The 26,716-nt window shown below is 37.4% G+C and overlaps 1 protein-coding gene and 1 long non-coding RNA gene across 5 annotated transcripts in view; both read right to left on the reverse strand.

The window, feature by feature from the left end:
* Nucleotides 1–2,439: 2,439 nt before the first annotated feature.
* On the reverse strand, nt 2,440–3,517 carry LOC132130489 (uncharacterized). The gene is made up of 2 exons (XR_009428722.1): nt 3,159–3,517; nt 2,440–2,952 (listed from the first exon to the last, which is right to left on the reverse strand). It is a non-coding gene; the product is annotated as an uncharacterized LOC132130489 (long non-coding RNA).
* A 4,931-nt stretch (nt 3,518–8,448) lies between these two features.
* LOC132130929 (unconventional myosin-Vb-like) overlaps nt 8,449–26,716 on the reverse strand; it is a 55,833-nt gene continuing 37,565 nt past the window's right edge. For 2 of the 4 annotated variants that reach the window (XM_059542808.1, XM_059542807.1), the window contains exons 19-41: nt 25,874–26,085; nt 25,627–25,783; nt 25,295–25,534; nt 24,971–25,207; nt 23,632–23,716; nt 21,946–22,091; nt 21,748–21,867; nt 21,512–21,646; nt 20,928–20,996; nt 19,094–19,333; nt 18,573–18,655; nt 13,223–13,300; nt 12,894–13,092; nt 12,323–12,416; nt 12,108–12,239; nt 11,879–12,030; nt 11,522–11,611; nt 11,204–11,354; nt 10,799–11,093; nt 10,528–10,702; nt 10,366–10,446; nt 9,776–9,922; nt 8,449–9,228 (exon numbers count right to left, since the gene is read on the reverse strand). In XM_059542808.1, coding sequence (XP_059398791.1) covers nt 9,217–9,228; nt 9,776–9,922; nt 10,366–10,446; nt 10,528–10,702; nt 10,799–11,093; nt 11,204–11,354; nt 11,522–11,611; nt 11,879–12,030; nt 12,108–12,239; nt 12,323–12,416; nt 12,894–13,092; nt 13,223–13,300; nt 18,573–18,655; nt 19,094–19,333; nt 20,928–20,996; nt 21,512–21,646; nt 21,748–21,867; nt 21,946–22,091; nt 23,632–23,716; nt 24,971–25,207; nt 25,295–25,534; nt 25,627–25,783; nt 25,874–26,085 — 3,330 coding nt within the window. In that variant the 3' untranslated portion in view covers nt 8,449–9,216. Of the gene's footprint in view, nt 9,923–10,365; nt 10,447–10,527; nt 10,703–10,798; nt 11,094–11,203; nt 11,355–11,521; nt 11,612–11,878; nt 12,031–12,107; nt 12,240–12,322; nt 12,417–12,893; nt 13,093–13,222; nt 13,301–18,572; nt 18,656–19,093; nt 19,334–20,927; nt 20,997–21,511; nt 21,647–21,747; nt 21,868–21,945; nt 22,092–23,631; nt 23,717–24,970; nt 25,208–25,294; nt 25,535–25,626; nt 25,784–25,873; nt 26,086–26,716 lie in introns of all 4 variants that reach the window. The other 2 variants (XM_059542809.1, XM_059542810.1) reach the window with 2 other exon arrangements.

Consider the following 26,716-nt stretch of genomic DNA (forward strand, 5'->3'; position numbering starts at 1 on the left):
TCTTAACTTCACCCCCCTTTATGGAAACAGATTTTTGCCGTTAATTTTTAACGCTGAAGTTTCGTTTACGCTTCCTTTGACTTTCGTTCGCCGTTCTCTGCAGGAAAGTATTGGGAGGTACCAGATTAGGGCGTTTTTAGACTATGATACCTGATTGGCTGACGTCATAGTGATGGTAGGTTTAGGGGTGGGGTTGGGTAAGGGGGATCATTTCGATTGCATGATTTAGAAACACCCAGGAGTTTGAAAACACCCACTAACGCAAATCCACTATGGGGGCGGGGCTAGCAGCGGTAGGTTCTCATTGGCTGGCGAGTTTTTGATTGACGGCTTCTTAATCTGGACGTGAAGACGTCAGTGTTGTGTTGGTTTCGGGCTCCTATCTCATTTTAATGACATAAAGATCTGAGTTTTTATTTATACATTTATTATTTGACTGTATTTAGTTTATACTGCTACTTAGTCTACATAAGCTTTCAAAAGCAGTATTTGTCTGCGTGAAAGATCAAATGCGATAGAAAATTAGGTGTTAGGTGTAAGTCTAGGGAGGTTTAATTGGTAGGCTTCAGTGATGCGCGGGTCAATGTATAAACAACCCGCACCCGACCGATGTTTTCAACTAACCCGCCCGCAACTCGGACCGCAAAAAAATGAAAATAAAATATTTTACCCGACCCGCTTCCTGACCCGCATTTTTTTTAAAGTAGTAGGCTAATGCGTCGCCCCTTTATATTAATATAATTACTTAAATAGGCTTTAGCCTACAGGATAATAAGCGTTATGACCGCACACATAAGGCTTGCCACAAAGAACCGGTTAAAGTAATGAATATGCATGTGTCTAAATTAGCAATTTAATTGTTTAGTAATAAACTGGTGTTTTCTGTGTCGCTGCTAAAATGAAGTTGACGACGCGGACTTGCCATGAATGCCAGAGAGAAATGCACATTTCATATGGATTACATATTCAGAGAGTATCCTATTTATTTTGGTTTGAATATTTTCGTTTGAAAGTAGACATTTCAAGCTTTCTGTAATATATTGCCTATATTTCTTTTTAAACCCACCGACTAAAGACACTACCTGACCCAAAATATCACCCAAAGTTTCTACAGCTTTTTTCTTAGCTATTTCAGAATCTGGAAAAATGACTGGGGCAAACTTGTTACTGCAGTCATGTAGCCTACGGCATGATAAATGCTCGTCACTTCTGCTGCCCAAACTTTGTCAGCCTGTGGGTCATTTGGTTTATTGAAAAACGATTGCACTGATTTGCATGTTTCTTGATGATGTGCTTTTTTTCTGTGGTACTCACATGCACCATGTCGCTTCACGTTGTATTCTCCTCCATGTCCCACAGAAAAAAAGCTCTCTCTGCTTCGCCATCTACAGGTCTTAATCAAGGTTATGCTGCGGTCCATTCGCTATTAGCCTAAAAGTGCATCTTCTCTTTTTCGTGGCTATTAACCTGACCGAACAGCGCGCGCGTCAACAGTTTGATTGATGTAGCCTACAGTATACGACTGAGCCTCGACTAACGCTTTTATTCCTCTCCTCTGAACTATTTGACATAAGTTAACACTACGCCTGTGGACGTATCCGTTTATTTATTAGGCAGGGTCGAATGAAAAAGCGGGACAGATGCTCAATTTGTGTGATGCGGGACAAAGGGTAAAATTGCTGTACAACGTAAAGCGGGACAAGTGGTCACTCTATTCGCGCCAGTTATTCAGCCAATAAAGTGTAGGCCTTTATATTTCAAAATCGTGTATAGTACTATATAAATTACAAAAGTTTAATTGGCATCTTTATTTCAAAGGACCCGACCGACCGCGACCCGAGTATCATTAAAAATATTTTTGGATGACTCGTAACAATTACCAAAACTGTATTAATTGTGACTTTTACAAAAATACGACTTTATTCAGTTATACTGACATTATTGTCACTACAGTAAATGCACAAGTGAAAGTGAAAGTCTTGGATCAGTTATGTTGTGACAGGAAAGACCAGAACCCACAAAGCACTTCCACATGTAATGCTCATAATAGACATAAATTGCTCAATATAAAAATGCACTAGTATATAATATACAGTATATGTCTATCATTTCAGTAGTTTCTGTTACAGTATTAGCAACACAGTAGTAACTGGGTATAAGTGGTACTGGAGTGTATAATATTACCAAAAAGTGACCAGCAAAAAAGTTTATCTTATCGTTTACTCACAGGCATGCCATCCAAGATGTATGACTTACATATTTTCAAGAAAAAATCCATCTCTGTGAATTCATATAATGCAAGTGCATTGTAATCTGTGCACTTATGATAGTTAAAAATTTACATACATTTCAAGTAACTTCAACAGTCAAATTGTCAACTTGAACAGGACCCTGACTTTCATTTTGTACAAGTGGTGACTCAACACAGCACAACAACTGTTTACATTTACATTTAATCATTTAGCAGATGCTTTTATCCAAAGTGGCTTACAAATGAAAACAATATAAGCAATCAGACCAATAAGAGAATGTTTTTTGGCTCATTGAAGACAACCTTCGCTGCTGCATTCTGGATTAGTTGCAGAGGCTTGATAGAACATGCAGGAAGGCCCACCAGGAGAGCATTACAATAGTCCAGTCTGGAGAGAACAAGAGTTTGGACAAGAAGTTGTGCAGCTTGTTCGAACAGGAATGGTCTAATCTTCCTAATGTTGTATAAGGCAAATATGCAACTGATGATCGATCACAACTAGGTTTCTGACTGTCCTGGAAGGAGTTATTGTTGACAAACCCAGCTGTATAGAGTAGTTGTGAACTTGTGATGAAACAATGGGTTAGCTGGAACCACAAACAGTTCTGTCTTAGTAAGGTTGAGCGGAAGGTGATGGTCCTTCATCCAGCTAGAAATGTCTCTCAGACAGGCTGTAATGTATGCAGCTACCGTCGGATCATCTGGTTGGAATGAGAAGTAGAGTTTAGTGTCATCAGCATAGCAGTGATAAGAAAAGCTATGCTTTTGAATGACAGATCCTAATGGTGTCATGTAGATAGAGAAGAGAAGTGGTCCAAGTACTGAGCCTTGAGGAACCCCAGTAGCAAAGACTTAGAAACCTCAGACTTAGAAACCTCACCCCTCCAAGACACCCTGAAGTACCTACCTGAGACTTACCACAGGAGTGCAGTTCCAGAGATGCCCATCTTTCTGCAGTTGGACAGGAGAATCTGGTGATTAACGGTGTCAAAAGCAGCAGACAAATCCAGCAAGAGGAGTACTGAGGATTTTGAAGCTGCTCTTGCCAGTCGCAGGGCTTCAGTAACCGAGAGCAGGGCAGTTTCAGTTGAGTGGCCACTTTTGAAGCAAGATTTGTTGCTGTCCAGGAGGTTGTTCTGTACAAGAAACATAGAGAGTTGGTTGAACACAACTCGCTCAAGTGTCTATTCTGGTTTAGTACAGCTACTTTTTTCTTTGATTTGTTTTTTTTTTGCTAGGTCTTCCCTTTTAGTTTCTTTTTAGTTTTAGTTTAGTTATCCAAGAGTTTTTCTCTAGTCTTTTGCTAGGTTCAAGCCTCTAGTCAAGTTTAGTTTTTTCCCTTAGCATTTACCTATATAGGCTCTTTATTTCTTTGTCATTTTCCCTATTTTTTCCCCCCTTTTCGTCTTGTTTTGATCTTTTATTTTTTCGTGATTTTCTTTTTCTGTTTTTTTTTTTTTGGAAGAGTTTTCTTGTTCCCTGTCTTATTTGTGTTGTCTAGTGTACTGATTGTTTTGTCCTGTCTCGTGGTGTCTTTGTCTGTGTTTCTCCCCCTCCAGCCCTGCCCAGCCGTCTGTGGTTCCCTGTCCGCTGGTTCCCTCATCCTGGCAGCTGCACTGGTTCTGAGAGGGTGATCTTCAAGCTGCAGTCCTCTGCTCCTTTGAATTGGGTCTTTCCTTCCAGTGCCTGACAGTAAGAGATAGTTTTAGATTAAATTTCCATTCATTCAAGATAAGGAGACCAGTACCAGTTTAGCATACAAATGTTTTTAAAAGTCCGTACAATAACATATGAAATTTACACGACAGTCTAAGCAAAATTAGACCGTTTTCTTGCTTTTATCTACAACTGGATTTGAACAAACTCGCGACACATTTTCAGATTGCCACCCACCAGTTGAGGACCACCACTCTTTACTATACGTAACAGTTGTTATAGCAGTTACATCAAGTTTTTCATCTTAAAGGAGAACAGTCAGCAATTTATTTAGGTCAAACCATGAGAGACCAAAGCAGACAGAGGTTGTGGGTTTGACTGAAACTGTTGCAAACATTTTGGTTGTTGGAATAAAACTGATGCCTGAAAAAGGGAGACATGCTTTCTTCCTCTTGTTAAAGAAAAAGAAATAAAGTGTGTTACAACAACAAAACACTGTAAAAATTGTTTAAACTACATATCAGAGATTACAATGTATTCAGTTTAATGCATGAAAATGTTTTTATTGTAATAATAATCATTATTATTAATTATTATTGATAATATTTAAACAATATTTCCAGTAACATTATCAAAAATGCTTTGACATGTTTCTTTTTTCTTTTAGAGTTTTTTAAGCATTACTTACAGACTATTCACAAGAAGTGCAGATAAAGATGAAATTAAAAAAGTCCCCTATCGGCATATAACGTCAATCTAAAAAACAAAAACAAGTTCTAACCTATTACAACCCACTTCCTGTTGCTTCTAGCAAATGGGTTTAAGTAAAAATGAGGCCAGCACATCGTCAGTCTAAGCTGCTATCTAAGTCACAGGCAAAACTGGATTAATGTCTACAAGAAAATGACATAGAAGGTTGATATTAAAAGTCGTTTCAATTAATCTTGCCATAAAAAAACTACTGCAGATTGTACTTTTAAAAATATCATGAACATTTAAAGGCTTCTGAAACTTGCATGAACTAATGACTGATTTCAATTAGAAGACTTGCTGATACACAACAATATTTAATCATTTAGTGTTGTCTATATTAGTGTGATTGCGTTCTGGAGAGACTGTGGTTGCCCAGCTGTAAATCTAAATATTTGATGTACCTACAGAGAGGACACTGGCCTTTGGTTATGATTCATGAAGTCTCAAATGCAAAAAAAAAAGAAAAAAAGTTTTGATTCAAAGATTTTCCAAAAATGTGAGTTTCAATCTTCCAAAAATCAGCAATACTAGATCTTCATGGGATGACTCTACAAGTGTTTCTGTCTGGCAAGAAGAGAAAGCTCTTACAACTGATTATTGCTGATACACATTGTTGATTCGGATTTTGACCCATCGAGTAACCACATAAATAGATGTGGTGTGGCAACACTGATAACCCTTCAGGAAATCAGCATTATGTGTTGAAACTGGCAGAAAACATGTGCTTTCTCTGTTAAACAATGTGGTAATTCAGATCTTCTCCTCCTAATGTGGACAAAGCTCTTTTGTGACCAGTTTATTACAATACTAATGCTGAAGCATTTCATTTGAAGGCTACACATTTTTAATCAAATCCACCTAAAATCATCTAATCTTTAAAATTTTAAATAATAATAATAATAATAAAACCTGTGTAAAAATGTAAACAGTCGAACAATTAATAAACATAAACCATTATGACAGAGCAAAAATAAAAGAGTAACAATTATAACATAAAAAATAAATAGATTTATATATCAATAATTTGATACTACATATGTGCATGTGTTTAATGTTTTTAGTTAATTTTATATTGTACAACTAGTCTGTTGCCTACTGGCAAAAATAATAGAAATTTTGCAACAATTGTAAAAAAAAAAAAAGTCAAACTATTGGTTTTGCAAATGCACACACACACACACACACACACACACACACACACACACACACACACACACACACACACACACACACACACACACACACACACACACATATATATATATATACATAGTCTATTATTATTGCAACAATAACAAAAACACTCTTTTTAAGAATATGCACACAGAGTGATCAAAATTAGAGAAAAATATTTCTTCTGAAATATTGTTTAGCTGCATGTTTTACAAAATAACCAAGGCACTTCAACAAAAACCTTTATTTTGTGGAAAACAGTGACTGATATTAGAGAACAACAACAGCCACCGTAGCACAAAAGAAGATTACAACAGCTGCCAAAAATGAATTGCTACTTTTACAGTTTACATTTACAGTTACCGTCATTTAGTCTTTATTGCAACTAGCCATGGTCTCTCCTACATCATGATGCCACATCAGAAGTTATATGATAAAAATGTGTACAAAGACAGAAAATTCCCATGTTGTGAAAAGATTTAAAGGCCTTGGATTCAGCATCAGAGGGAGGAGGAGGAGGAGGGTTTCAGGGTTGCTAGTGTAAGTACTCTCAAATGCGTCCGTGGGCGACTACTGCGGTTTACATACCGTAGCTCAGCAATGATTATGTGAGAACGAGAAAGGAGAGAAAGTACACGTATGTTTTAGCTCAGTCATTTGTGTTTTCCGCAGAAACAGTGAGACATCTTTTCCTCCTGTTAGTGCCGATAACCAGAGAGGTTGGTAAGTCACCACGTGGCTGAAGGGCATTATTGGAGTAGAGTAACGTGGTGCAAAGTGATGCGACTAGCACTTTGAGTTGCATTGTAAGAGCCCCTTCCTCCTCCTCCTCCCCTCTGAAACCACACTCTATCGCTGTAAGGCCCCTATCACACAAAACATCTCACAACAACAGCATCGGTGGTTTCTCTGCATACAGTTGTTGTCTGTACCCTACGCTCGAGGCTCATATACCATATGGTGCTATTTTTTTAATGTCTCTGCACTTCTCTCCTTTATCTTTGGTTGAGGTCGGGCTCTTTGAGCTCCTATAAAAACCCCTGAAATGCAAGCAGGTGGTGATCAGCAGCATTCTGTGGGAGACTATCACTTTTGGATGCACAAACTCATGTTTTTATTGACTACAGAAGATTTAAAACAAAAATGTATTCAACAAATCTTTTGTTGAATCCAGTTGAATGCCTTTTATCACCATTCTAAACTTGGTTTAAATTCAGTATTTGCTTGCATTCATTGTAATTATGCAAGTATTATTAAAAAAGGATGTAGGCCTAAGTTTTTAACTTTTAAAAATTCTCATTTAAAAATCTAGTGTTTAATCATGTCTAAATATTTATTCAAATGAAGAACTTAAAAAAAAAAACAATTTAGCAAGTAAGACCAGCAAGTCATTAATGTTATTGCAAAATTGCATAATTATTGCAAAAATAGTATTTAGTATCAAAAGATCTACTCAAAATATTAAATAAATATTATTGAACTAAAATATCCAACACTTATTTAACTGAAAAAAAAAAAGAAATACTTAAGCTGCATGGTCACATTATAAGTAAGCAATACTATTAATGTTGCCTCTCCACCACTTTCCAGAATAATATGATACTGTAAATGTCATCGACATTTAAATTGCTGCAAATAATAACTGTATAAAGAAGCTGTCTTAAACCCATTTGTTTAGAGAGCTCTATGGATCACGTGACCGCGCGGCGACTCCGGCGAGATCAAAGCTTGTGATAACTCCGTGTTTCCATGGTTCTGGCTTTAACTAGAGCGCTACATTAAGTCCTCCAAAACGATATTCATTCTTAGAATTTAGTATTAAAACGTTCAAAATGTATAAACTGAGACGGTTTCATACCGCAAGCAGTGTTGTCACTTTGGCGTGAGATTTACATGGGCAGCGTGAGAGCCTGAAAGCGTGGTGAGTTGGCTGCAGATTTGCTAAATGCTGTTCTTACAGCGTTTGAAATGACATTCGATAAATAATACAGCTTTTGAAGTTAAAAAATAATACTTTTGATATAAAAGTAATTAGGAAGACTCTGCTGCTTGTAACTAACAACGTCCTCTTAGCCGTGAAGTTTATTCACAGGACTTCACTTGGTATTTTTAACTGTAATTTGTTCGTGTGCGTGTTTTATCTTGGCTATAATTAAATGAAAGAGTGCGATATTTATGTGCACAAAAATAAAGCTCGAATAAACTACAGTGGTGGTGTGATCTGCTTTAAAAAAAAGTGTGAATTTCGTGCTACAAATAGCATGCATAAATGTGAGAAAGTGCAAAATCCTACTTATTGCTTGAGGGGCACTGAAAAAAAGGCAAATTATATATGAAATATATACATCATTTCTAACTCCGATGTATCAGGTGTTCAAAAGCAATAAGACATAAAGGCGGATTATTTTTAAGAACTCTGCTCAGACTCAACTCTAGATACAATTTTATAAATATGGTCGGTAGAGGGCAGTAACAAATAAATAAAAACAACCCTTAAAACATTAAAACTAAAGGACTGTTGTATGAAAAGTCATTATGGTAAATGTAAAACGAATATCCAAAAAAATATATACAATATATATTTACCAAATAATACAAGAATATAACTACGAAAATTGACAGTTTTTACTTTATTGGCACTGAAAGAACTATTTCAATCCAGAAAGTGCAATACATGAGAATTTGACAGCTTAGTATACATTTTGAAACCTAAAACTAAATGAATTCCCTCTTCGAAACAAAATACAGTATCCTGAATTGACATGATGCACTATTCTTGCAGAGCAGCCCATTCTGTCGGCAACATACAAAATGAGGGGAAAATTGTTGAGATTGTATAAAATTAAGTAAACAGTGCGTAGTTATTGCTATTTGATTGCACGTAATCTTTTACAGAGCTGTGCAAAAAGTAAATTGTGATAATTGCTTTCATTAAATAGTAACCTGATAGTTTTCAGAATATCTTTTCTGTACACCATAAAACTCGTCTTAGTATATATATGACGTCGGTTAAGATACGTCTCTTCATTTTACAGTACTTGCACATGCCTTCCAGCACATTCTAGATTCCACCAACAATTGCAGGATTATTTATTTTGACAGAATATTAAATATCCAGGTCAAACTCCTCTGATCATCTTCGTCCTCTCCACTCCACATCCTTCAACTGGCCATGGTCACTTTCACGATCGGCCACATTTGCTGGCCCTGTCAGTCAGGGTCCCAAGTCTCTGAATCGGTTTCTTCAACACGTGGGGAGAATAAAAGCTTAAAAAGACCATTCCAGTCCAATCCAGACTGGTCACTGGCAAAAGCCACTGCAATGCAGAGATCTCCTGCTTCTTTTTGCTAGAGGTTGTGAGAATGAATTTTGGCAGCTGATTTTAACAGTTCTCCTAGAAAAAAAAAATAAAAAGAGATGGTGGTGTTGCTTCAGTGGAAGCCCATGTTTCTGAGATGAAACTGTGCTCCAGCACAAGCAAGGCAAATGAAAGACATTTATCCATTACAAACACAAAGAAATCAGTGCATACTAATACAGATACATGAACACATAAATCTCAAATTAGTGTTTCATGTCAGTAGCCCAAAACCCTTTTACTTTAATTTAGATTAAACTTATTTAATCATGAGAATTAGTCATAGACAAACACATCCCAATCCAAATATAGTGTTTTAACTTTCTATAACAATAGCCTTGCTAGATTAAACGGGAGCCTAGAGAGAACTGGTTGAATGTTATAGAAGAAAAGTCAAAAGGCAGACAGCTTATTTACACCAGCATCATTTAGATTTAGTATCCCCTTATTAAAAGCGTGTCTCAACACCTCAGTTAGTCGGTCAGGGAGATTGTCCGTCTTGTGGATACTGTAAATCCCGTACGTATGGTGGTGTTAGTATGTGGGTTAGCAGGTCTGCGACAGAGAGACTGAGATGTCAGACCCGTGTGAGGAAGTCCAGGCTGAGGGAGGCAGGGATGTGTACGGTTTCCAGACTGAGCACTGATGGAGTGTAAGTGAAGACCACAGGGAAGGTGTACTTAGTGTCCACCAGCAGTTGCTTGTTTTCTGTACTATCCTGGAGGCGATTCTGTGAACGGAAATGAGTATTTATTGAACATGCTCATAGAGGAGCCACCAAACACTGCAGAAAATATTGATTTTTCAGTAACAAGACATTACTAACTTTATAAAAACATAATAAAATAATAATATATTATCATTTATAATAATTAGTATTTTTATTCAGCAAGAATGCATTAATCAAAAATGACAGTAAAGACATTGTCACAACATATTTCAGTTTTAAAAGAATGCTGGGCTGTTTTTATTTAAAGTAAATAATAAATTATATTAAAGTAAAATTATATTTTATATTTATAATATATAAATTATAATAAAAAAAAGTAAATAGTAAATTAAATTCCTTAATATTAATTATATATTGAATTAGTTCATATTAAACATTTTAGGCACAAGTGTGGTTTTACTGATTTTGGTACGGACTACTCAGATGGTGTGTATGTAGTTTACCTGTATGTCTCTGATGAAAGACACAGTCACTCGTTCCTCAAACTCATTGAGTGGTGTGTACAAGTTGAGGATCTTCACAATCTGAAGTGAAGTAAAATAGCATGATCAAGTCAATGAAAACAAAAACAATGAATAAAGAAAGAATGAATGTCGAATGTCTACCTGCTGCAAGCTGAGGGCGGTACAGAGCGAGCAAATGGCCTCTGCATCTTGGGAGGTCTTCTTCTTCACCTGCAGCAGCTGTGCGGCCTGGATAACAGGTTCCATGGTGGCTACGGCTCCACTCTGGTGCAGATTATTTCCTCTCAGCCATTCCTCCAACTGACTGATGTTGTACCTGAAACGACATCAATGAGACGGCCGTTGCATTCATCAGACATTTCTGAAGATAATAACCCATCTACAGATTTGCCTGAGAGCATCAGATGTGTACCTGAGCTGCATGCCGGTACTCCAAGAACAGACATCTTTGCGCAGCAGCAGGTTGTTGAGGGTCACTGCGTTGATGGAGTAGAAGAGCTGGCGAACCACCTGCTGGCTGATCTCAGGGTCCAAGCCGTGGTCCGCCATGATGTTGGTAAACTGTCCCAGCTGCCTGACCAGGGCCTGTAGCGTGTAGCCCGCTGGACCTCCACTCTCACAGTCCAAACTAGAGGAGCGGTTCCTGTAGCCCATGGGCTTCACTCCGGCCAGGCTGGGGATGCTCTCGCTCTCAAGCATAGCAGAAACTGCCAAAATCAAACACAAAAAACATGTATTCATTATGAAATGTGTATCAGAATGTTCAAACAATTCCATTATTGGTGTTTGTATGGGTCCGGTGTCTCTCTGTACCCACCAATCATGGGTTGCATGATGCCTTCTGCTATTCTGACGAGCTGCTGATAGATGTGGATGGAGAGGTCACTCAGAACCTGCCGATACTCGGCCAGGTCAAAGTTCTTCAGGCAGTGCTCGTTCTGCTTGGCAGTGTTCTGTGTCATAAACGCCTATGACAGGAACAACAGCCAAATCATACTAGTGATCTAGACGGGGGCGTCTGAGGCTTAAAACCACACTTTTCACACATTATCTGTGGCTGGTTAAATATGTTCAAATACGGTAAATGGAACTGGCTCTTATATTTGCAGCTGAAATCATCACAGTAAGTTCTCACCTCGTCCCCGCTGTACTGCTTCAGACAATGCAGAAGTCGACTGGTATTTGCCAGCCAGAAGGAGGTCATCTCAAAATCATCGTTGTTTCTCTGGAGAAAAGAAAAAAACAGGAATTATGGAACATTATTTTAATAAAATGTTTTTTTCCTGTAATGGCAAAGCTGAATCTTCAGGAGCCATTAGTCCAGTCTTTAGTTTCACATTTGATTGTAACATTCTAAATGCCTTTATTAAAACTTCTGATCAATTTAATGCATCCTTACTGAAAACGTATTTATTTCTCTTTTGTCTGTATAGTAGTGCAGCTGCTTTGAATTCTGGGATTGTGTTCATGCGATTACATTCAGTATACATACCTTCAGGACCTTTTTGATGGCATTGATGGTTGTGGTAAGGAGTGAATGAACTTTTTGGTCGTCGTTGATGTAGTCGGCATGACGGATACACATGAAGAGGATGTAGGCAGGGAGGCAGGGGACGGTGGCGGACACCACATTGGGCTTCATGTCTAAAGACAAGACCTGTGTGTTTATCCCAGCTACAGGACCTCCACATTAAAACATGCCTGTATGGAACCACACATACCTGTAACTAATGACTTGACCAACAAAGCCTCATCTTCTTTGTAGTACTCCAGCATGCCTTCAAAGTCCTTCTCTTTCCTCTGTACGGTGACCTGACGAGTCAGCTCTGGTCTGCTCCTAGTGGCCTGAGACACTGTATCAAGAACAACAGCACATCAGCAAATAGCAGTACTACGAGAAACCATTAAATACACAGATGAAAGGCAGATGTACAACCTTCCAGCTCTTGCACTTTTTTCATATAGATCCTCAACTGCTTCTTCAGCTTCTTCTCATTCTTCTCCAACTTCTCTACAAGTTCCTTTAGATCCTAGAGAACAATCATCATCATCATTACCTTAAGTGAGAATGTCAGTATTATAGTGCGTTGGGTATAATGATACTTTACAGCTCTTTTTGAACCAATGGCTAATAGTTTGATGGCTCATTGAAAAATAATTGTCAAAATATGGAAATATTCTTAAAACAAGATATGTTTTAGCAAAACTGATTTTATTTAGATTGCTCGTTTTATTTTTCTTATCCCAATGGCAAACAGTTTGTTTTATCATAAATATATAACAACATAATTCAGAGATTTATGCTTAAAGCAATAAAAACATTTAGCCAATAAGGTAAGAAAAAAAAAAAGCTTAATTCTAACTAAATTCTCTGAACATCCTATTGAACATTTTTAAAGGATATCAAGACATTTTTAAACAATAAATAAATTAAATACTAATAATAAAAAATAAAGATTAAGACAATAATACTGATTACAAAACTTCTATTTAAGATAAGGTCTCACTAGGTTTTCATTGGTGAGGCGCGTGATCTCCTGCTGCACGCTGAACTCCACCAGAGCTTCAGGAGAAAGTGTAGAAAAGTGGTCCAGCATTTCCTGCTTCTTTTCCAGACTGTCCTTCAGCAGTTCGATCTGCGTGTGGAGAGCCTCTAACTCATCCTTGTGCTGTCGAGACTTCGTCTGCAGCTGGGACTCCAGCAGCCTGAATACATCCAAACATGCCACACTATGGTATAAGGGAGTGTAAACTGTCTATATATTTCAGTTAGCCCTCAAAACACTTAAAACCCAGAGTAAAACATAGAGGAAATCCAAGAAATTTAAAGCACAACCTGGCAACTTGCTTTAGACCCTGGAAGGCAAGGCCAACCTCCCCATCTTCATTCAAATAACCCCAGTCGTGTGCTTTACTGGCGTCCGAGTAACAGAGAGCCAAAGAAACAGAGCAGCAGCAGAGGAGAGAAAGCAAAAGAGAAGAATGACAAGATGGCAGGGCCAGTTAGTGTAGCAAAGCAAGGCATGGCAGGTTAGATTAGTCCGTGTAGACGTCAGCTTGAGTATGAGGGCCAGAGGTGGGTAGTAACGAGTTACATTTACTTCGTTACATTTACTTGAGTAATTTTTTGGGGTAACGAATACTTTTCGGAGTATATTTAAAGATGGGTACTTTATACTCTTACTTGAGTAAATTTTTGGGGGAAAATCTGTACTTTTACTTCGTTACTGTGGGCGACGCTCCTCTCGTTACTTTATCTTAATGCAATAAATGTTATAAATGCTTCAGTTTATTCCAAACGCGCCGTCTACTTTTCTCTGGGCAATGAGCGATGCCCAATCGCGAATGATTCATTCTTTTGAGTCAATACTGTTCAAAGGCTTGATCAAACCAATTGGCAAACGAGTGAATTGGTTCATGAATCAGTTTGAATGAGTCGTTCAGTTCCCTGCCGCACGCGCTGAGCATCTGAAGTGGTTCACTCGGAGTTGTAACGTTTAAGAACAGAAAGAGCGTTGAAAACGTGGCTGGAACTGCACTGAATTGAAATCTGCAAAGGTTATTATTTGCTAGCGATGGAGATCCTTATTAGATGAACACCGCGTGTGCTGTCTAAGTTGAATGAAGCTTCCAAAAGACAAAAAATAGCCGATTAAGATTTTATTAATTTTAATACAATCACACTGGTGCAAGTCAGCTGCTAAATTCAGATCTGTGATCGCTTGCTGGCGCTGAGCCAGAGATAGATGTGTTTTTACAGCGCTGCGCATTATAACAAATCACACATGATTCTTTTGAGCTTATTAAAGCATTGGCCAATCAGAGGTGTTCAGATGAGTCATCGCTAAAATGCCGGTGCTTCCTTCACTCGCTCCTGACTGAATATCTCTTTCTGGCGAATTCTCTCGCAGGAACAACAAAGTGCAGATGTGTGTACGAATCTTTAATTAAGATATTGATTTTACAGTGTTAACAGTTTCAGTGATTTTAATGGGAGTTTCTGAGAGTGATTGAAATCTAGACTGTCAGTGAAAATTATCTTTAATAATGTAAATGTTATTTGCTCTCTTTCTGAACAATGAAAGATTAGTAGCAATATTTAAATCACATTAACTTTCAATGTTAAATTCACATTTAATATAAAGTCAGTCGTATTAAAAATATGTTATGGCATGACACCTATCTCTGTTACTTAAGTAAACAGACAAGCTTTTATAATAAATTACATAAATTGGAGTAAAGGATGATGAAATATATACATTTATACACACACACATACATTACATACATTTTATCTATATATCTAAATAAAAATAGGCTCAGTATATATGACCCAAAGTAACTAGTAACTAACTACTTGAGTAGATTTTTTATCCGATACTCTTTTACTCTTACTCAAGTAACTATTCAAGACTAGTACTTTTACTTTTACTTGAGTAAATATTTCTAGAAGTACTTTTACTTTTACTTGAGTACAGTTTTTGGGTACTCTACCCACCTCTGATGAGGGCACATCTGAATTACCCATCTCCATTTCATCCATTTTATCTTCAAGCAAAGAGGTCATATAGCTGCTGTGACTTTGGCTATTTCTTGGGGACATAATGTTTCATATTTTTTAGGTGAGCTGTCTGCCCAAGTAATGTCTCTGTAAGGAGATGTGGCACCCAAAGGAAATGAGAAATAGAGAAAGGAGGAAAAATGTATACATGAAAAAAAATCAGCTGGCGTTTAAAGTGCCCAGTCCTGAGATCACAGAGTATGAAAATGTATTCTTTCACAGGTAATGAGTACCTCATCTAACATCTGTCACTCTCGGTTTCAAAAGACCACTTTAAAAATGTGACGGAGGAAGTGTCATGAATTCAGAACAGCCTTGATGGATAGTCTGGAAACCATTTAAAATATACATTTATTTTTAGCAGATCCCGCCTGACATGGATTTTTTTGGGGCCGATACAGATACCGATATTAGGGAATAAAAAAAAAAAAGGCAGATACCGATATTCTTTGTGTATAATATAGTACAGTACCAGTCAAAAGTTTGGACACTTTCCCATTCGTGTCTCCAAACATTTGACTGGTAATATACAACCCGAATTCCGGAAAAGTTGGGACGTTTTTTAAATTTTAATAAAATGAAAACTAAAGGAATTTCAAATCACATGAGCCAATATTTTATTCACAATAGAACATAGATAACGTAGCAAATGTTTAAACTGAGAAATTTTACACTTTTATCCACTTAATTAGCTCATTTAAAATTTAATGCCTGCTACAGGTCTCAAAAAAGTTGGCACAGGGGCAACAAATGGCTAAAAAAGCAAGCAGTTTTGAAAAGTTTCAGCTGGGAGAACATCTAGTGATTAATTAAGTTAATTGATATCAGGTCTGTAACATGATTAGCTATAAAAGCTTTGTCTTAGAGAAGCAGAGTCTCTCAGAAGTAAAGATGGGCAGAGGCTCTCCAATCTGTGAAAGACTGCGTAAAAAAATTGTGGAAAACTTTAAAAACAATGTTCCTCAACGTCAAATTGCAAAGGCTTTGCAAACATCATCATCTACAGCGCATAACATTATCAAAAGATTCAGAGAAACTGGAGAAATCTCTGTGCGTAAGGGACAAGGCCGGAGACCTTTATTGGATGCCCGTGGTCTTTGGGCTCTCAGACGACACTGCATCACTCATCGGCATGATTGTGTCAATGACATTACTAAATGGGCCCAGGAATACTTTCAGAAACCACTGTCGGTAAACACAATCCGCCGTGCCATCAGCAGATGCCAACTAAAGCTCTATCATGCAAAAAGGAAGCCATATGTGAACATGGTCCAGAAGCGCCGTCGTGTCCTGTGGGCCAAGGCTCATTTAAAATGGACTATTTCAAAGTGGAATAGTGTTTTATGGTCAGATGAGTCCAAATTTGACATTCTTGTTGGAAATCACGGACGCCGTGTCCTCCGGGCTAAAGAGGAGGGAGACCTTCCAGCATGTTATCAGCGTTCAGTTCAAAAGCCAGCATCTCTGATGGTATGGGGGTGCATAAGTGCATACGGTATGGGCAGCTTGCATGTTTTGGAAGGCTCTGTGAATGCTGAAAGGTATATAAAGGTTTTAGAGCAACATATGCTTCCCTCCAAACAACGTCTATTTCAGGGAAGGCCTTGTTTATTTCAGCAGGACAATGCAAAACCACATACTGCAGCTATAACAACAGCATGGCTTCGTCGTAGAAGAGTCCGGGTGCTAACCTGGCCTGCCTGCAGTCCAGATCTTTCACCTATAGAGAACATTTGGCGCATCATTAAACGAAAAATATGTCAAAGACAACCACGAACTCTTCAGCAGCTGGAAATCTATATAAGGCAAGAATGGGACCAAATTCCAACAGCAAAACTCCAGCAACTCATAGCCTCAATGCCCAGACGTCTTCAAACTGTTTTGAAAAGAAAAGGAGATGCTACACCATGGTAAACATGCCCCGTCCCAACTATTTTGAGACCTGTAGCAGAAATCAAAATTGAAACGAGCTCATTTTGTGCATAAAATTGTAAACTTTCTCAGTTTAAACATTTGCTATGTTATCTATGTTCTATTGTGAATAAAATATTGGCTCATGTGATTTGAAAGTCTTTTAGTTTTCATTTTATTATAATTTAAAAAACGTCCCAACTTTTCCGGAATTCGGGTTGTATATAGAATACAGTATATAAATAAACAGAATATATATACATAAACATTTTTTGCAATGATAACTCAAATGTGGTGATCAAACACTTATATGATGTGACAAAGATATGTAATGGAGGCAGGGCAATAAACAATGACAATAAACTTTATAACCAAAATTAGTCTGATATCACTGCACTGAACAGTAAAGTTAAAGTTTATTCAACGTTTTTAAATTCAATTCCATTCAACTTCATTCCGTTGAAGTTTAACTTCCGAATATTCACAGATTTGTGCTACTGTCTTCACACACAGGCGAAATTACTAGAGAAGTGTGAAGAGTGACATAATATAGCCTACCTTTGTAAATAAATACAATTTAAATTCCTGTTTGTGCACTTTAATGCCCATGGAATGTAACGTGTAATTCATGGCGGAATTTCATGTGAAGTCCACTTTCCGGTCGAATAAGACAATGCTTGAATGCTGCTGACTGAACAAGAGACCTCCTTACTGAAGTGAAAGTGTTGGCCGGTGTCACTATCTTGTGAACGTGGCGGCAGATCTCCATCAAATTCGGGGGATACCTTTAGCTCAAGGAGCTGTCTCGAATGCCACCTTCCACGTCTGTTGCTCACCGGGATCGCTAGATCAGTCGGCGCTGGACCGCAAATTAAACCACCCGTAACTCTTGCGGATACTGATATATCGTGACAGTCTCATATCTGCCGATAAAACTGGCAAAATTATGTATTGGTCGGGCTCTAACTTAAATCACTGTTTACTTTTTAGTTACAATTTACCTTTAAGAAGTAGCAATGTTTTAATTCACTAAAATTCCATGGCTGCACCCAAAATCTGCAAAACCCTTCATCTAGTTGGTTTTAGAAGTATCATTTGCTGCCTATAATATACCACAATCATGTGTGTGGTTCCTAAGTGGGAGGGAAAAAAAATTGTGTCTATTTTTTCCAATTTATAACTCAATTTCTATTTTCAATTTCTGAAAAAATGTTCTTGGTTATCTTTAAAGCTCACCTTTGTTTTAGATCTTAAGACATGACACTGTAGTTCAACAAAGTAGAAAAATAAAAAAAAAAGTCATATGGAACTATTTTTTGAATACAAAGTTTGAACTAGTGAATTCAAAATAAAGTTTCTTGGCATAAAAATATGCATGGCCAGAAAATTATCTCCAACCCGCCAGTGGCCTATAAATTTGATACAAATATTGCAGATAACTTTTAAAATATGTGCTTTGAGACTGTGAATGCTTGTTTGAGGCAGTACTATGCTACTTCATGAGAAGTGATTCGATCTCCAGGAATGTGGGTCAGAAAACAGAGATATATTGCTGTAAATGAAAGTAGACAGAGCATGAAGAGCTGAATCAAAACGGCTCTGAACTCAAATGAACAGTAAATACCACTGGATTCAATCTTTATTAAAAAAGACAAATAAGCACGTGTAGGAGAGCTGATGAAGGCCTTGCATTATGTACGTTGGACTGACTTACTTTTTTAAATCGTTTTCAGCGACATTGTCTTCCGCGTCCACAGACTTCTTGTTGTTGGTCCGTTCTGATACATCACTGGAATCCTGTTTGAATAAAACAAGAAAACTTTCTTTTCTTGCATAATGCTGACAATGATTTGCCAACCTCAGCAGATTCAGACAGGCATGCAAAGCCATATTCATTAGCAGTGCAAGTTTTGTAAAGCTCAGACACACAATCGTTATTACACTGAACTTTCCCTGAACTTAAATTACTCTGCGCTCTATAAAAGCCCATTATATCCCATCTTATCCAACGCAATGTCTCCATCTCTGATTGCTTTTATAAAAGATAAAGAAGCTTTCCATTCAAGGCACCTCCACTGAAGCATGATGGGATGCTAATGGCTTAGAAAGTCTGATGACATACTACAATAGCTTCATTTGGTAAGACAACAGCTGTAAAAAAAAATTGGATCAGCAGCTCACAAAGATCAAATTTATAAAATGTCAACTTAGGGGTGGTGATGTTTTCAGACTCACAATGTGGTTTAAGTTCTCTGACTGCCTCGTGGAGTTTACGATTTGGGTCTTGAGAATGAGGACCTCCTCCTTGCGCACATCCAGCTCCTCATTGGCCGCTTTGAGCTGATTCAGCAGCAGGTTGTAGCCCTCTTGAAGTTCATTTGACGAGTTGTTCTCAGAGGCCCTGTCGGCCACCGCTTTCCTCAACTCATTCAGGTCATTCTTCAACTTCTTATTCTCAGTCTCGAGCTCTTGCCGCTGTAAACAGAAGAAGTTTTATGAACACTCTGAAAGAGGGTAAATAGTCTGTGTTTAAAGGATTTATTTTTAATAAAAGCCATCAACAGTGACCAGAGGCAAAAGCTGAAAATAAGCCTGAACGAACGTGTGTTTGTGTGAGAGAAAGAAACTTTGAAACAGAAAGAGAGGGACTAACAAAAAACAAGCAATTCTAACTGCAGTAATTTTGTCCAAGGAAATCTAACAATCGTAACTAAAGCTTTGATCAGACACAGAGAGTTTGAGCACCACAGAACAACAACCATCACCAATTATTATATAAGCTTAACGTGCAATGTTGGGTGCGCTTTAAGAAAACAAACAAATCAGTAACGTAATTCTACTGCCTTGAGCTCCACACTCAGATGCACAGCCAGCAGATCAACTTTTAGCTCTGGTGTCTTTATTCTTGTACTTTTTTCTCTGGTCGAAGCTGTTAAACGGAGCCTGCCCTCGTGCCCAGATAAATGACTGATTGCTGATATTAAAGTGTTAAATGTTTGTGAGGTGTCCGAGGAAGATCACAATCACATGATGGAAAAAATTAGATCTGACAAAAAAAAAAAAAACTTTAGGACACAAAGGATTAAATCTGTTTTTTTATTAGCCATCTGCTTGTGTGCGTTTTCAAGACTAGACCAAGATTATTGTACATCTATGCATGTATACATTAAAATTTATTTTTATTTTCAGAATTTCAGTTTCAATTAAAATAATAATACATTGAAAATCAAACTATAGAATGCTAGATTTTATATCAAAATATATATATATATTTCTTTTGATTGAATATTATAAATGTATACATAATATTACATTTTATATATTATTTTGTTATTTTATATTATATGTATCAAATATATACATAATCAAAAAGTAAAATGCAAATAAAAATGTATAGTAATGAATGTAACTGAATTTGAAAGAATGAGAAAATATATTTGCATATATGCATTTCTTAGTATTAAATCCATAATTTGTTTAACACTTCTTTTTATTTGATATGGTTTGTTAGCACTATTTAATCTCATGTTTTTATGCTATATCATTTTCAAAGCAAATTAGAGAGTGAGGAAATTCAGACATAAGTCTTTAAGGTCACAAGATAATGTTGAGAAGCAGAAATGTTTCACTGCTTTAGCTTAACAAATAGCTTTTCATTGCTTATTATATTATTTCTGGGCAGACAAAGTTAGACCGAACACTTATTTCCTGCCTCTGCTTCTTTGTGTGTTGATTGACTTCTCAATATTAAGAGCTATTAAAAAAATCAACCTGATCTTAAAACAATACTACCTAGTGAACATCAGTCCACACAGCCTTGCTTTTCTTTTGCATCAAATTCAATGTCTATACAAAGCCACTTTTCAAGATTTGTTTGAAAGTTAAAGTGTTTACATAACAAAATGAAGCATTCCTGCCATAGTTCAACTTTCTAAAAATGCCCTGGTCTTTAATTTCCCCATCATACCACTCATCCAGAGTTTAACAGGCAGGGCAATGAGCACCAAGACAGACATTTGACTGGAAGCAGAGCGGCATGACCAACACACTGAGCTGGACTGACTCTTACCTTCAGACTGTTGTAGGCCTGGTCTGCATTTATATCCTCCTCTGACGTGGAGCTCTTGGGCTCATTTCCCTATAAGATAAAAATGAATGGAAAAAAAAAAAAAGTAAACAAGCTGACTGATAACGCAGAGGACCATGCTGTTGCAAGTCCAGATGAGGGACCATCAGAAAAGATAACTGGTGTTTATGACCGGCCAACTATGTTGTAACCTAAGGCCAAAAAATGGGAAATCTTTACCAGTCAATTAAATTAACTTCTGTTTCTACAAACGTCATGAGAGCATAAAAAGAAAATTATCAACACATAACAATTAGCAAATCTTGATTATTTAAGATTTTTTTTTATTAACCCATACATTCACTCTGTCAAATGATAGACAGTTAGTTTTCTTTCCTTTGTTGACATAAGTTAAGGCCAGCAGACTTTAGCTTAAGTCACAGCTTGAGACTGTGAATTTTTAAATGTCTTAAAATATATTGGTAATAAAGAGAGTAATTATTTTGTATTTAATTTTATTTGAGCTTTTATTTAAAAAAAAAAAAATTCTATTTTAAAAGCAGAGAAGACATGACAAATAAACATGCCTTGCGTTTGCTCAGTTCCTCTACTTTCTCTAGATTGGTCTGCAGCCTCTTTCTTTCCTGCTCCAGCTCTCGTACACGCTTCTGTAACTTCATGAAGACGCTGAGGTCCATGGCAGCCTTCTCGATGCCCATCTCCTGCAGGGAGACATACCACATTAATGCTCATTCTGAAGTGCCTTTATACCCGTTTCAATGACTGCTGGTGTTTGTTGGCAGATTCAATAAAACAACTTTACCTCCACCAGTTGGATGGTGTCATCAGTGTCTCCCACCTCTGACATAGTGATGGAGGTGTAGTTGGAGTCCGAGCCCAGACTGCTCTGGTTAGAGGGGTGCCTTCGGTGGCCAGGATGGAACTAGAATTTGGAAAACCATGAAGATGTTAAAAACCAAAAGATAAATCCAGAATTTCAGACTTATTGTCAAAGCATTACCTTCATGGAGGACAAGTCTTCCTGCAGATTTTCGTATCTCTGCTCCAGTCTGGAATATTCTTTCACCAGGTTCTGATATCGTTGCCTCTCCTCATCCAGTTCAACCTGCAGACAGATCTCTTTCTGAGGCACATCGCTGCCCTGACCTGAGAGACAAAACAAAAGGCATTCACACACAGGAATACAGCAATGAGCCAAATGACATGCTGCTCCCATTCACTTGCATCAACTTACACAAGATAATGATAACACTTTAACAATCTTTTATTGATCTTCGGCTTGAATGATATTTTATTGATCAATAAAAGATCTTTATTATTCTTATGGAAGACATTTGAGCATCTATGTGTAGGTTACAATATGTTCTTGATTCTGTAATCTTAATAGAAATAAAATAAGCACCTTCTCTTGCACTCTGCATTCACAGTGCATATTATAATCGAAACATCACTGCCAACCCAACTCAACTGTACTCAAAGTTGTATTTACAGTGTGAAAGCCTCTAATTACATTCGTTGAACAGATTCTGAAAGTGCTATCAGATGTATTGCATGATAGTTTGATGAAGCAGCCATCCATAATTAGGAGATAATTATCATACCAAGATATAGGTATTATAAACCTGTGACAAGTTTCCTTTGACTCTTTTATTTGGAACACTGGCTTTAAGAATGAGTGAAGCTCCATTACAGACATACTAGAAAAATATGGTCCGTCATCGAAAGGCGTATTCTGTATTTAATTTTTTTGTAAATGATCCTCCAATATATTGTTGTTTTATTTATCTGTTATAGAAATTACAAAACAAAGGGGTATTTCATGTTGGTTATCATGAGATTGATCTGATTTATCAATACCACATGAAAGCTTGGTTGTGCCTCTAGCATTAACGGTCCTATTCACATGAATTGCACAAGACTTTTCTTTAAAGGGATAGTTCATCCGAAATCCAGTCACCATTTACTCACCCTCATGTCATTTCAAACCTGTGTGACTTATTTTATTTTGTAAAACACAAAAGACGGTATTCTAAAGAACTGTTTTTGTCAATACAATACAAAATCAATGGGGTCCCAAACAACACTGACTGGACTCCGTAGACTTACACTGTATGGACAAAAGATTTTTTTAGTGGTCAGCAAATGAAAAGGGTCACCTTTACCCTTAGTAAAATAATAGACTGTTTAGACAGGCCAAAGTAAAGACCAGATAAAAAAACTGATTTGGTTTCCGACCAAAGACACCGTTAACAAAAATTGACGAAAGTTGTCAAAACAATCACTACATTCATAACAGTCCTTTGAATAGCATTTTGAACAAATTAAACAGCCTCGACAGCAGAACAGCACCGAGGAAAATAAGCACAGAACAAACTCGTTAAAGCGACATTTAACGAATAGAAAGCAGATTGAGACCAAACCTCGGGTTTCAAATAGCATTCTCGCACGTGACCAGCTTGATACAATGGTCAGCTTTTAGTTGTGCAGGTAAAGAAGCAGTTTCACGTTCCTCCACTGAAATCCAATGCAGTTTCTGTCTCCCTCATCCCACTTCTGCACACAGACCCTCTTGTGCGTCAAACAAAACCAGCCCAGCCCTCCAGGCAAGCCACACATCCTTTCGCTCCTCATACTCCTTCCTCCAAATGCTCCGAGTGTGCATGTGACTCTGAAGCATGAAACTCACCCTGAGTGGGGTTCTGGAGTCTGCGGTTCATCTCTTCTTTCTCCTTCTTCAAGAGCGTGTTCTCTTTCTCCAGCTCCTCCACCCTCTACAAAAAGAAGAAAAAGTCACGCCACAAGTTCGTCTCTTTAAATGTTTATATGCCCACACTGCGTGCATGTCACAATAATGAATATGTATATGTACAATAAGCAGAATATTGTAAGAACCCCTCTAGAACCGCTCCAGTATTGGTAGGGTTAGGAGCAAGTGTCGGGGAGGGGTTAGAATTAGCCAATCAGGTAGTGATTTGAACAAAGGTGTGGGTAATAATTTGGCAGGGGGTCGAAATTGGGCACAACATGACAGCTGGCATGAAATAAAGATCGGGCTGAGGAGAGCCGATACCAATCAGTTAAAAAAGTTGCTTTTTTGGCCTCCGATCACGATCCTTGAGATCGGCTTGGGACATCCCTAGTCCCTTTTTGTGCTTATATACCTTACCGTTCAAAAGTTTGGGATCAATTCGATTATTTTCAAAGTAATTAATACTTTATTAATTAAGAATGCATTAAATTGCATTTATATGTATCAAGGTTTTGAATAAAATATTAAGCAGCACAACTCTTTTCAACACTGATAATAATAAGATGTTTCTTGAGTATGAAATCAGCACTTTAGAATGATTTCTGAAAGATCATGTGACACTGAGGACTGGATTAATGGCTACTAAAAATTTGGCTTTGCCAACAAAGAAATAAATTACATTTTTAAATATATTCAAATAGAAAACAGTTTATATACACAATGTTACTCTTTTTACTGTAGTGTAAACACAAGAGACTTTCAAAAACATAAAAAATCTTACGATTGCAAACTATTAAATGGTAGTGTATGTATATAGAAAAATATTTATTATGTTTCTATTACAAAAAAAAGAAGAAAAATAACACATTAAACTTAAAAACTACTTGAGTGCAGCGAATATATTTTAAATCATTACTATAATTTACATTTATTATTTTTAACTCCTACAATCAAAACATGAGGGAGAGGATCACATTAAAGACAAACTAGCGGATTATTCCATTTCAAAAGACCTTTTGTGAGCTGGTCAATCCTCTTAAACAATTTCCATGCATTTTTAACTTTGCTTGTGCATGACAGACATTAGTTACGTCACAGCCGCCCTGTAATGAGAGCTAAAGTGTAATTGTTTCTGCGGAAACTGAAAAGCTAAATGCATTGATCTGTTTTTGTAACATTCAACTATTTAACCTCAGACAACTTCAATGATGCTGAAATACGAAAACAAATCTTGAGACAAACAACATGAACTAGTTATCTAAGCATCCTTTCTCACCTGTTCGAGTCCTTGTTTCTCATTGCTAAACTCCTCCTCTATCTGCTTCTTCTGGGCGTGGGCTTCCTGAAGCTCCACCCTCAACTTCTCAAGCTCTTCCTGCAGTGATGTCACCTGAGTGCCAGCAGTCTGCCGAGTGCGAAGAGTCTCCAGTTCTTTCTGGAGCTTGGTGACCTCTGATCCCAGAGCAGTGTTAGTAACAATCAGCTGCTCGTTCTGAGTTTTATACTCTTTTGACTGTAAAGAAAAGAGATAACTACTCAACAACGTCAGTTGTTTTTGGTGATTCTTCAATCATTTATGCATTATATTATCTTCCGGTACCTTGTTATCCATCTTCTTCTGGAGCTGCACGATCTTGTTCTCCATTCCGACATTGAGGTTTTTAAAGTGTTCGGCCGAACGGGCCTCTATCTTGAGCTGTTTGAGCTGGCGCTTGGCACGTACGCGGCGGTAGAAACACTGGATGACAATGGCAGCATTTCGGGCATGGAGATATTTCTTTCTCACGAGCCAACCACGGACCGTTTTCTGTATGATCATGGCTTTGTGATGGAGCAAGAACTGAAAAGACAGAAAATGCTGCTTAATACTGTGATTTAAAGAAACATAGCTTGACGAGAGTGAAACAAAAAGATAAAGCGACAAAAAGATACCTCCTGATATAACCTGCGTACGAACATGCCCCTGGCGAAAGCTTGAATGGTTATCACAGCCCGACGGGTCCTCAGATACTCCTGTCGAACTCGTATCATCCGGTACTGCTTCTGACAAATAAGTGTTGCTCGGGTCAGACGAAGCATCTCTGCATATCTGAGAGAGAATGAGAGATCAAAGGCTGTAAGTAGAGCCACAAACATGCCAGTGAAGTTCAATCTAAGAGCCTTCTAATCAAGCATTCACCTGCGAGCCAAGTAACCTCGGCCATATCTCTGCAGAAGGATAGCAGACTTGCGGATCTTGCGGTAGCGAATTCTCTGTAGCCATCCTCGCACGGTCTTCTGGATCTTAATGCAGGCGAAGCGGAACTTATCAGCTCGGAGCTTCTCCAGATAGGCCACCTGACCTGCCCTGAAGAAAATCTTTGTCTTTCCAAACTGGAACTTATCTGGATCCTGAAGGAGAAATTAAGATAAGAGTCACATTTAACAGGTTTATTCGTGACAAATATCCTTGAATAAACAATAATAATAAAAAATAATAATGTTGAAGGAGGCATATTTAAGCCCTGAGCACTGCCCAAGAGACCAAAATGCTATTTATTGAAAATCGGTAAGTTAAAAAATGGCAAGCTGTAAAAAACAAATGGAAATAAACAGCGTTTATTGAGATAAATGTACTTCTTAAGTCTTGGGTCAGCAAGTTTTTTTTTTATTTTTTTTTTTTATGTTTTTGGAAAACATGATCACCAAGGCTGCATTTATCTGGTCAGAAATAAAGTAAACAGTAATATATAACATATATTCAGGATTTTTTGATGGAAATAAAATGGAATAGAAAGTTCAAAAGTGTACCATTTATTTGAAACAGAAATATATAATATTATATCTTTACTTTTGATCAATTTAACGCATCATTGCTGAATAATACGTATTAATTTCCAAAAACAATTTTAAATGTAAAATTCTTACAGAAAATTTACAAAATATTTACATTTTTAATATAGGAATTTTAATTTTGAGCTTATGTTTTTTTTTTTAATCCACTGCAAAACCATGGCAATAAATGTACAAGGTACTTCAATAC

Source organism: Carassius carassius, chromosome 47 (assembly GCF_963082965.1).
Source record: "Carassius carassius chromosome 47, fCarCar2.1, whole genome shotgun sequence".
NCBI classification, from domain to species: domain Eukaryota; kingdom Metazoa; phylum Chordata; class Actinopteri; order Cypriniformes; family Cyprinidae; genus Carassius; species Carassius carassius.